Genomic DNA, 12,974 nt, shown 5'->3' on the forward strand with positions numbered 1-12,974 from the left:
CGAGAATTGATACTAGTGTGCATATTGTGAGAAATTCAAAAATTCGAGAAATGATATTGATAATCATACTGTGAGTATTTTAAGAATTGATATTAGTAGCCATATTGTGGGTGTACTCCAGATCGTTTCTTATGGTGTAATAAGAATATGAAACATAGAATTAAGTTGTTTTATAATGAGGATGGCATTGTTGTAGTTTTCTTACATATTTTGGGCAGTGTCATGAATTATATCAAAGATAGCGACATAATCGTGACTCAACCAATAATTAATTTTCAGTGTCATAATTAATTGTTACAAGTCATTTACAACAATTTTAAGACATTTTCTTTTGTAATGACACGCACATATAATATTACTAGGTCAAGTAGCTTTGACCTTCATAAATCGTTTTGGTTTGATAAGACAAATTATCATGAGGAAATTTGTCCACGTTCTAAATACTCATGTCCTAGTGATGCCGAAAAAAGTTGAGAAAGAGGAAAATTATAAACTAGCTATAGAAATAACGTTTTGAAATAAAAATGATTACTTGTGTAAGAATTTCGTATTGAATGAGTTATCTCATGATCTTTATGATTATTATAGCTCATATAAGTCTACCAAATTGAGTTTGTATGCACTTAAAAAGAATATGATAATGAGAAAGTTAAGGCTAAAAAGTATGTTATTAGTTGTTATCTCAAGTATGAAATGCCTATCACATGTCTAATGATAAATCAGTATAGTCTCAATCTAATGAGTTGTCGTAGATTGCTCGTGAAATCATATATGACGGATTCCCCCTGGATGATCAATTTCAAGTAGTTGTCATTATTGGCAAATTGCCTCATGACAGAAGCACTTAAAAAACCTTCTCAGACCAAAGAATTCTCTTCGGAATCTTTGATCACTTATTTGCGCATCGAGGAAGAAGTTCATAAACAATATCAGATAAATGAAGTGTTGATTGTCTCTAACAACAACATTGAGAAATTCTCATATGTGGTTCTGAAGCCTCTTGACAAAAAAATTTAGGAATCAGAACCGCTTGAGAATAACAACTAAAACATTAATTGTAACAAGAATTGGAATTCCAAAAGGTCCAATATGATAAACCACATATTAAGAATGACTCTAATGATATCCTTCTTTGCTTTAACTGTGGTAAGCTGGATCATAATACACGTAAGTATAGGAATAAACCAATGAATAGTGATCCACTAGCCAACATGTTCTATTGCTCTTTCACTGAAGGTTAACTATCCCTTTAAGAATTACTCTGTTCTTTTGGTGAATGATGGATATAAGGGAAAAATTGTGACCAGTTGTGAGTGCCCCTACTGTCACAAGCTATTTTGTGCAGTGTAAGATTCTATGGCATGCAGAAATGAGTTGCAAGGAATTCCAAAAGTTGAAAAAGAATAAAGATGAAAATTATTTGGATAATAAATGCTCCTTCTATGTCGAAAGGAGTAGTGGATGTGAATACATGACCTGTAGGTCGTATTAGCGTAGATGCCCCTTCCTCCTCATACTAATCATTAGCAAAACAATTTGCTATAATCAAAAGTATTTTCTCACACTATGAGAAAAGAACTAATTTATTTTAGGGTGTGTGTTAGGATCTCACTAGATATTTAAAGAAAGTTGTTGAATATTAAAGGAAGAAACAGGAAATTATACTAGAAGTATCTTCATTCATAACCTCCAGGCATTAACCATCCAGAGTTTAAATATAGAAGCTAAAACATTTAGGGTTACTAAAGACACTGGACTAGGTAACAAGAGCCCATTCTGGAAAATAAAAACATAATTCAAATTACTTAATATTTCACCACAAAATGAGAAATCCAATTGGGTCTTTGTTTAATACGAGTGGGCCTTTGACTCTTGGTAGGATGTGGGCTCCTATCATCACCTATCCCTCCAAGAGACACCTTGTCCTCAAGGTGTGTCGAAACTTCCGTGTTGTGGTCCCCATGTGAGCTGGCAAGGGAACGGTCAGCAAGAATGGTTGGAATACAACTGTCTACATTGGACAGCTGGATCCTTGTTGGCACCAAATTGGTAGTTTGAATGGACCGTCCAGATGTGTGTAGAGGGGAGATATGGAAAAAAATTACTCTTCGAGACGTGTAATGTGTAAATTATGTAGCAGTTTTTGGCAGACCATCCAAGGGTAGAGATGAATCTTCAATATCCAACAGTGGATGCTTTGTTCCACAACGGAACTGTAGTGCTCTGCTTGAAACGAGTCCTTCACCATTGGTACCGTGTCCAGACAGTTTGCATGTGTTGACCGTGAAACCTTCGTTGCTCTCTTCAACTCATCATCTAGAAAGCCACGGTGGAGGGTTTTCACGAAGTGTTGGCTACTGGTTGGGGCCAAGAACTCCATGGATGATGTTTCATGAAGAGTAAGTGCTCGTGTTTCCAAAGGAAAGTCGGTGGGTGGGAGGTTGACTGTCTCTGATTCTGGGTTCCCATAAAACCGGCGAAGCAAGGAAACATGGAACACCGGGCGGATGCGAACCAACGGTGGAAGTTCGAGTTCGTAAGCCACTAGACCTATACGTTGTTGGACTTAGAACGGTCCAAAAAACCGTCGTGAGAGTTTGTGGGAACAGCGACGGGCCACCGTGTTCTGCCGATACGGCTGGAGCCGAAGAAGCATCCACTCCCCTTCTTCAAAGGTAATGTCTTTTCTTCTTAAATCTGCTTGTGACTTCATGCACTATTGAGCATAGATGAGATTTTGTTTCAAGGTGACTAACATCTCCTTTCTGGCTTGTAACATGTCACAGATTTGTGGGTTGGGAATGGATCCCGGAAGGTAGTCCCGGAGGCACGGTGGTGCTCGTCCGCATAGTGCTTCAAAAGGTGTAAGTTGAAGTGAGGAGCGCATATTTGTGTTATGCCAATATTCAGCAAGATAGAGATGAGCAAACCAACGATTCGGGTGTGTACTAGTGAAGCAACACATGTAAGTTTGTAACTCCCTATTTACAACTTCTGTTTAGCCATTGGACTGGGGATGGTAGGCTGTATTGTAGCATAGGGATGTCCCTAAGAGCTTAAAAAGCTCTTTCCATAACCCACTAAGGAACATCGGGTCTCTGTCCGACACGATACTCCTTGGTACGTCGTGGAGTTTGCATATGTCGTTCAGGAAACAATGTGCCAGTGTTTCTGCCGAGTAGTGAGTCAGTAGGGCAATAATGTGGCAGTACTTGGTGAGTCGGTCCATGATAACCCATATTACTGTATGTCCCTGTGAAGGAGGTAAATGGGTTATTAAATCCATAGATATATCTTCCAACACCGTGTCTGGGATTTTTAGTGGCTGTAATAACATGTGTGGTTTTTTTGGCAGGGACTTGTTGGTTTAGTAGATGGCACATTCACGAACCAGCTTCTTGATGTCCTTGGTAACCCCAGGCCAAGAGCATGAGGCTGTAAGTCTAGCCAAGTTTGGTCTCCAGCCAGAATATCCTACTATTGGCGATTCATGGAATTCTTTCATCAAGGTGAGACGAAGATCATCACCCTCATGTATGAAGAATTTCTGTTTATAGAACAAATATCCGTGTGAAAAATGAAACTGATCTGATTTGTTTGTTGTATCACTGTCTGTCCAGTTGGTGTATGATAAAAAGAGCGTAGCTTATCCAACAGCAGGGGAGTGGATGAAGTCATGGAGAAACATTGGCCAGATTCATCGGAGTGACACCGAGACAGAGCATCCGCCACCCGATTAGAGGTATCGATTCTATATTTAATATCAAAAGTAAATCCGATTAATTTTGTAGCTCATTTCTGCTGTTCTGGTGTGTGAAAACCCTGAGTCATCAGGTGTTTGAGACTGTGCTGGTCTATGTAAATGTTGAATTTTCTGCCAATAAGATAATGAGGCCACTTTTTTACAGATTTTGTCACTACAAACATTTCCCAGACATAGGTTGGCAAATGCTGCATGTGTGGGGTCATCTTTTTAGTTTTGTGAAAGCCAAAGGGTGTACCTCTTGTGACAAAACGACACCGATTACAACAGCTAAGGCGTATGTCTCCACATTGAATGCAGGGAAAATCTGGAAGATGGAGCACTGGAGTTGTAGACATAGCATTTTTTTAGTTTTGTAAAGGCGATGTGTGCCTCTTTTGTCCATGTAAAGCTTTGTAATTTAAGCAGGTCGGTGAGAGGAGCAGCGAGTGTGGCATAGTTCTTTACAAACTTTCTGTAGAAACCGATGCGGCCCAAAAAAACCCTGAGAGTCGTGTGAGAACGTGGCTGAGGCCATTCCTCATTGCATGAATTTTGTCGAGGTCAGGTCTTACCACCCCGGCTGAAATAATGTTGCCCAAATAACTGACCGTATAAACACCAAACAAACGTTTGGAAAACTTAGCATAAAACTGGTTACTAACAAGTAGGTCCAATATAATTCCCAGATGTAGTACATGATCATTTAAGTTAGAACTATAAATGAGGATATCATCAAAGAAAACCACAATAAACCTTGGCAAATGGGGCCTCAAAAGGTCATTCATTGCTGCTTGAAATGTGGAGGGTGCGTTTGTGAGCCCAAACGACATAACAAGAAACTCGTAAAGTCCGTTGAAAGTCCGAAATGTTGTTTTAATTGTATCACTTGTGTTCACCCTTATTTGGTGATAACCATATCGCAAATCGATCTTAGAAAAAATGGTTGTTCCACCGAGCTCATCCAACAATTCATCTACGGTGGGAATCGAGAAAAGATCACGAATAGTGATTGCATTCAGTGCCCGGTAATCCATGCAAAATCTCCATGTGCCATCTTTCTTTTTAACTAGTAGGACCGGGGAAGAAAATGGGCTAGTGCTAGGTGTGATAATCCCTTCCTTTAGCATGTCCTGGATCATAGTGGTCACGATTTCATTTTGAGAGTGGGGGTAGCGATAAGGTCTAACAGAAACATAGGCAGAGTTAGGTAGAAGTGGGATTGAGTGGTCATGGGACCGTGAAGGAGGGAGGCCTTGGGGTTTGGAGAAAATATTTTCAAATCTCGTGAGGAGAGTTTGAATGTGAGGGCTGATAGGTGGGTTAATTTCGGTGGTATGGGTTGGGCTGTTTAGTAGGGGTAGGAATGTGATAGTATGGAATGAGGCAATGGAGTCTGTGTGGAGGAGGTGGGATAGTTGATGGAATGTAGAAGGAGAAATGGGTGTAGTCTGCTCACCTTGGAGGGTGATGGTATGTTCTCCAACCTTAAAAGACATGGACGAGATAGCAAAGTCTGAAGTGACTGGGCCTAGTGTTCGTAGTCATTCAATTCCTAGCACCACATCGGTCCCTTTAATAGGCAGCAAGTAGAAGGGAATATAGAACAATTGATTTTTAAGTTGAATAGGGGTGTTAGGACTCAACCCAGTACAATAAATATAGGCACCATACCCTACCATTACCAGAAACTTCGGAGTAGGATCAATGTCCAACTGTAGGTAGTGTGCCGATCTTGGTTGAATGACATTATGAGAACTTCTTGTCTCGACCAGAACCGTAACAGAATGACCAGTGATGGTTGGCCTTCCAGAGCTTGCTCTGATAATTGAAAATGAATAAGCTCCTCTGGGGTAGGCTGAATGTCTTCCTCCACAATATCCATGGCAGACAAAAGTGGTTCTTCTGTTGCGTCCAGATCATTTATTAACATTAGCATGAATTGCTTTGGTTGACATGTATGGCATGACTGATACTTTTCATCATAGTTGTAACATAGTCCTTGGGCACGCTGTTCTTGCATTTGAGCCATAGTGAGACGACGGATGGGTAGGGCAAGTTGGGTAGATGGGTTTGTAGGGTTGGGGGTAGGTTGGTATGTAGGTCGTGGGTATTGTGGTTGGGGGTTACTGGCTGGGAAGGTTGTATATCGGGCAGGTCGTGTAAATGTGGGTTTAGAGTCTTTGATCTTTGATTCCACCAGTTTTGCTAAGCCCAATGCGTCAGCAATATGAGAAGGGTGTAATATAGCCAATTCGCGTTTTATCTCATGTATAAGGCCAGATATGAAACAGTTTAGGATGACTTCAGGAGAGAGTCCCCAAATGCAATTGTAGAGTTTTTCGAACTGTTTTTGGTATTCTACCACTATACTCGTTTGTCAGAGTTTAAATAGTTATGTCTGGTGGTTTTCATAGCATGAGGGACCAAATCTAGATTCTAGACATCGGGTAAAACTGTCCCAGTCTATAAAAGTGGCATTGTGAAAAGCTCACTTGAACCAGCTTAAGGCTTCTCCCTTCATGTAAAAGGAAATTATATACAAATGCTGATCTGTTGGAACCTGGTATAGCTGAAAAAATTGTTCAGCTTGGAACAACCAGTCCAATGGTTTAGATCCGTCAAATGAAATTAGTTGTAGCTTTGGGGGTCTAGGCTGGGAGGGTGAGAGGGGCATTTGTGGGAATTGCGGTCGAAGGAATGGGTGTGGTGGGGTAAAAAAAGGAGAAACAAGAGAGTGTGCATAATTTGGCAGTTGGTTTGGGGAATGTAATTGAGGTGGTGGGTTTCCAATGTTTGGGTGTGGGGGTAAATTTGGGGGTAATGGAATGTTGGGGTTAGGTTTTGATACATTTGAAGATCCTAGTTGGTTGAGAGTTGAGTGGGGCGGGTCAGGGGGTTGGGGAGGTAAAGTGTTCATACCTGCCAATTTCTCAGTAATAAAATGAAGAGCTTCGGCATTGGATACATGCCTAGAGTCTTGCTGCTCCTGGTTTTCTTTGATTTTTTTCTGCAAAGAGTTGTAAGAGATTTTCATCAACATCTTTGTTTGCTAGTTTAGGAGGCATGATATCAGGAATGAAAGCACCAAATTGTAAGGATCTCGCTAGATATTTAAAGAAAGTTACAGAATATTAAAGGAAGAAACAGGAAATTATGCTAGAAATATCTTCATTCATAGCCTCGAGGCATTAACCATCTAGAGTTTAAATATAGAAGCTAAAACATTTAGGGTTACTAAAGACACTGGGCTATGTAACAAGGGTCCATTCTGGAAAATAAAGACATAACTCAAATTACTTAATATTTTACCACAAAATCAGAAATCCAATTGGGTCTTTGTTTAATATGAGTGGGTCTTTTGGCTCTTGGTAGGATGTGGGCTCGTATCAGTGTGTTACTGTTCCTACCAACAAATGTTGAGCTCCCGGAATGAAACCTTTAACCTCTTAGCTTATCTGAGAATAATTTAAAAGACTATTTAACCTCTTAGCTTTATAATTTAAAAGACTATTTACCTGTATTTTTTTAATTAAATCATTACATACTAATATGAAAGTACCAACGGGCGTTGGTTCAAGTGGTATATGCGTGATTCCCCTTAAGCAAGAACCCGGGTTCGAATCTTTGGATGGAAAAAATGTCCGTTGGGAGAGTTAACTCCACGTACCTGTAGATATTTCCAGCTCGGACAGGATTGCCTCCAGTACGAGGATACATGTGAGAAACCAAAAAAAATACTAATATGAAAGTATGCAAAATAGTTATACTATCCAATTGTATTTTCCAGGTTTGGATGCAACTTCTGTTATAGGTGCGGGGCAAAATGGAAGTTTGGACATATATTCAAATAGTCATCGATCAACATAAGATTTGACAGGGAGTGTTGAAGCTTTAGCACATAGAATTACAAAGATTTTGAATTTTATAAATATCAATTCTATGATACCATATGTTTCTGTAAACCATATGAACATATCAATAAAAAAATCATCTTTTTTTAGATATGTGGTTTTCCAAAATAAACATCAATGAGTTTGATGTCACAACTTTGAAAATACAATACAAGAATTATAAAATACACTTCTTCTCTTTCAAAACTCTAACTCAAAAACAAAACATAGGTCATGTCTCTCTTTAGAGAAGACACACTTGTTAGCAGTTATTCTGCCCTTATCTAACTGCATTTAATCTGGTTGTTAGCACTTATTCTGCCCTTATCTAACTCCATTGAATCTAGTTATTTTGTTCTTTCAGAGAAATTCTGCTCCACATAGAATTGTTTCTAGGATTTGAAATTGTAACCTCATGGTACCAAGCACACCTTCTATGAGATCCATCAGATCATAAACTAAATTCTACACTGCCTGTTGAGTTTGTCAGACTTATCCACCAACAACTCATGTAATTTGTATCGACTGCATGGGAAGAATCTACCAAAGCTAGACAAAAGGAAAAAAATCATCCCCCATTGCTAACGGAAAGTAAGAAAAAAATTACAATACAAAAGCCTTCTAATACAGTGCATCAACCATAAATAAAGAAAAAAGTATTCATTCTGATTCATTAAACCAACGACTTATTGCGTATCTAATAGTGTAGACACACAACTAAACATATCAATATCATAATATTAATCATTGTCACCAGATATCCAAAATATGAAAGATAAATTGACCTTACTTATACATCATAAAATACTCCATAATTAACTATTGATCCCATGAAATTACATTAAATTTCAACCACCAAATCCATAGAGGGTCCTTCCCTGCCTCTTGAGGGCATAAACAACATCCATAGCAGTAACAGTCTTCCTTCTAGCATGTTCAGTGTAAGTAACAGCATCACGGATAACATTTTCCAAGAAGATTTTAAGAACACCTCTTGTCTCTTCATATATCAATCCACTTATTCTCTTAACACCTCCTCTTCTTGCCAATCTCCGAATTGCTGGCTTAGTTATTCCCTGAATGTTATCACGTAACACCTTTCTGTGTCTCTTTGCGCCTCCCTTCCCCAAACCCTTCCCTCCCTTTCCACGACCTGACATTTTTTTTCTTCTTCTCAGGAATTTGATTTGAAATCTGTGATTGATACTTGTAGAACATTGAGAAGGGAATGGAGTATTTATTAGGACTGTTATGTTTTGAATATTGTTACTGATCGTTGGATTTAGATTAATCGATGGCTTAGGTTGGTGATCCGTGGATGGTCAGTGGTAAATCATGTGCGTTGATGGATACGTTTTAACGGTTGGATGTTATTTTATAGTAACATACGCGGATCCGGATTTTGACTCAACATTTTTATTGTTTTGCTTTTTTGCCTTTGCCCGCGTTTACAATTGTTAGGATTTGATACAATTTTCGTCTCTAAAATAATATACGTGGGGATTTTTTTTATTATGAGATAATTTAGATTTCTGAAGATATCACTCAATATAGTTCAATTGTGTAAGGATTAAATTGCATCACGAAAGGGATATTTAAGGATCATTTGATAACTTTGTTTTCACGAACCAATTGTTCTCTTTTTTTTACACTAATTTTAGAAAAATTAAATAAAATGACAGAACGTAAAATATGAGAAAACTAAAGCAACCTTTCAACTATCATCTCATTAAAAAGTGTCAAAGTCTCGTTAACAGTGATTTAAATTTTATTTTTGAAGTGGAACATAAACTTAAATGAGCCTTTTAAATTAATAAGATTTGTGTATATAATCATGAATAACGTTTACTACATAAAGACTTGAACATAATCTCCCATCCACCTCCAAATCAAGCTTAACACTTAAATGTTAAAATTAGGGATATAAAGCATCGTTAAATCCTCATAAAGACAAGAAGTCTAAGATTCATAGGAATAACATTTAATAATATAGGCAATCATATACTCCAAAATATATTAATTCCTTATATATAAGATAAAGAGATACACTTCATAATATCTAATAAAAAAAACTGAAGACTCAATTCATCCATCGCCATTAGATGCAGAACATGGATCGACCAAATTTTGATGTCAATTATGCAGAAACTTATGTAACAATAACAATTTAAATAGCCAACACTAATAAATAAAATTATGTAAAAATACCAGATTTAAATTGCCAACACAATCATTAAAAAAAACAAGAAAAAATATATGTGTAAATAAAACAAAAAGGAAAATGTATGATTAAGTGTAAGAATAATTGAAATTTTTTCCCAACAATTTTGTCATGCTCTACGCCTTGCCTTTTATAATTATTTTAGAATAAGTTGAAGTAAAAAGAAACAAGTAAAAGCATCTAAAAAGTTAAAAGTTGATATTGTGGAATACCTCACGTGGAAATAAAAATAAAGAGATGGAAAGCATGTGTTATTGTTAAGTGTTAATCTGATCTATAAATAATATATAATTTTATGATACTTTACAACTTAATCAACTCAAATTATTGAAAAAATACTAATACATGACTAATAGTTCGTTTTATTGGCTAAGTTTTACGCATAAGTGGTTTCATAGGCTTAAACTGGACAAAAGGGCAAAAAAATCCAAGTTCTTGAACTTAGCTCGGCCACGCCTCATTGTAGGATCCACGCCAAGCGAATTTGATAGCATTTGATAGTTGCGTTCAACACTAGATCCACGCTCATCGCACACCCTACGTTGAGCGTCTAAATTCGAGGAATTCAACAATTAGCTACTGTCTGGAATACGCTCAGTGGCGCCTCCATGCTCCACAGCCTGGTGCATCCAAAGGTCGCTCCCAGCCAGTTGGATCTCATGCTCAACACAACAACAATTCGTTGAACGCAGAAGCTAGCCAACATCAAAAATACTATTTAAAGGGCTCTAGTCCATTTCATTTGTACACTTACTTACTTCTTTGAATTGTAGTTTTATTTTAGAGGGTTTAGCTCACTTAGTTCATTAAAACTAAGTATAAGCATTATATGTAATAATTATTACTCGATTGTGTGTGGTTCTACCACCCCATGATTGTATTATCTTATCATTCTTACATTGTGTGGATATGAGTAGCTAAAAACCTTTTAGTTGGGGTTGGATGTAGCACAAACTTGATGTAGCCATCTTTGAATCAATAATATTTCAAGAAGTTCATTTCCATTTTGAGTTTTGTCTTTACTTAATGATGCTTTAATATTGATCAACTTTTGTATGAATGTAGAATAATTTTGTAAGTATTGTTGCATATTTTCGAACTTGCATTACTCAACAAATATTGCATTTGCTAGACATAGACTTGCTTTATTTGTCATTGCATGCATGTCACTTTTTAGTATCTAGGCATAAAACTAATATTGTGATTTTATAACTCTCAAGTTGAATAATATGTGTTACTAGACATAGAGACATATTTGAAGGTTCATATATCTGAATTTTATCATTGTATTTACTAGACATAGACTTACCTATAATAAAGTGCTAGCATAGACCAAGATATTGGCGGCTAGCATGATTGAGGTGTTGCATTTTTCTCAACTTACATATATGATTCACTAGACATAGGGGCATGAGTTTGTAAGTCATTTTTCTTATTCTTATGCATCAAAATATTAGACATAGGTTTTTCTTGCATACGTGACTAATTGACTAAGACATTAGCAATTAGTTATATTGAGGTGTTTATATGGATTGGTTGTTCTAATTGGTATGAAATAAAGAATCAAAGTGGAAACTGAGAGTGAGTGTGAAGTTCAACCCCGACTATATTTATCATTGTATAGTAAGTACATTTGAAGCGTTTGTGTCACACAACAAACAAGTAAACATTGTTGAGTTGAGAAACAATGAGTAGTTGAAAGACTATAGTTTTAAGCAATTCCATATGGAGACGGTAATTACTTTCTATACTTATTTGCGATAACAGATGTTGTAATCTTACACCTATTTTTTGTTTAGCAGTTATGGTCCAACAACTTGGGGCCAGAGAGAGTAGGGATGTACATTGAGAACATAAATATTGTGTGCCAATTTCACTATACACTTCCTGTATCACCAATGGTAGAATTATTAAAAATTGCCACATGCTTGGATATGTATCTTATTATAAACTTTTGTGAGACTTTAAAAGTTCATAAGAATCTTTTAATTAGAACATTGACATTATGACATTCACATGTAATAAAAATAGATTTAAAAATACATGGTTCTATTTCGGTTTCCCTTTCTGGTGTAGTTTTTGGTTGCCTTTGTTTTCACCTCCTTGTCTGCCCTTTATCGTTCCTTAATGGTTAGGAACTCACTTTCTCTCATTCTCTACACAACGCCATACTTTCCTTACTCAACCACTAATGTTTATCTAATTCTCACTTTATAATTTTACTCATAAGATAACAAACAATGATATGACTTTTCCAATGCACAAATGCTCTATTTATAGAAGGATTTAGGAGGAGTTATTGGAGAAAATTACTCATCCACTATGATGAAAACTACCCATGATGTGGGAGAGAATGGAGTTAACAACATACCCCACTAATTTGATCCATTCATTTCCAATCACCATCACATTAGGCACTTTCATTCAAATTAGTAACTTTCAAGAACATGAATCACTTAGATTATTAAATTAACATAAAAAATATATGTACTGACAACGTAAAAATTTATACACTTTTAGTCTATCATTCACTATTCATTATTAATCATCATTGACTCTTCAAAAAAAGTAATACAAATAAATGATGGATGATGTACTGACTGTATAAATTTTTACATTGACAGTGCATAAACATTACACTCTTAAATTAATTTAACAATCTTCCACTTGGTCCATGTGATGACTTGGAGATTCATAATATAACTTTAATTCTGAACTTTCATTGAACCTTAAAAATCATCATCCTTAATTGAATTGGAATGATTGAATAATAACAATCACAAATTATATGAGGCAACATGATCTCTTCCATGTATCACAACCAACTCAACTCAACTCAATTAACTTTAATTTAAGTTTGCATTTACCTTTCGAAAACTCAACAAGTTATCTCATTAAAACCATACAAGTACTTCTTTAATATGGATAACTTAAACTTTAATTACAGAAATGAAACTTCCATTGAATACGAATGTGTCATACAATGATAAGCAAACATCTATACATATATATAGAGGTGTCAAAATGGGCTACTCGAACAAGTTCAGGATAACCCACATCAGGTTCGGGCTAATCTGGACCGGATTAAAAAGTTCAGATACAATTTATGGCCATAAGC

General features: G+C 36.5%; 1 protein-coding gene across 1 annotated transcript; it reads right to left on the reverse strand.

The window, feature by feature from the left end:
• On the reverse strand, positions 8,484–8,795 carry LOC109327674 (histone H4). Its single transcript, XM_019560839.1, has one exon. It carries the CDS (start codon positions 8,793–8,795, stop codon positions 8,484–8,486), a length of 312 nt encoding a protein of 103 aa, XP_019416384.1.

Source organism: Lupinus angustifolius, chromosome LG15, assembly GCF_001865875.1.
Source record: "Lupinus angustifolius cultivar Tanjil chromosome LG15, LupAngTanjil_v1.0, whole genome shotgun sequence".
NCBI classification, from domain to species: domain Eukaryota; kingdom Viridiplantae; phylum Streptophyta; class Magnoliopsida; order Fabales; family Fabaceae; genus Lupinus; species Lupinus angustifolius.

Bases quoted from the DNA above. Each gene is read 5' to 3' on its own strand.
- LOC109327674 (XM_019560839.1), bottom strand. From the start codon at position 8,795: ATGTCAGGTCGTGGAAAGGGAGGGAAGGGTTTGGGGAAGGGAGGCGCA.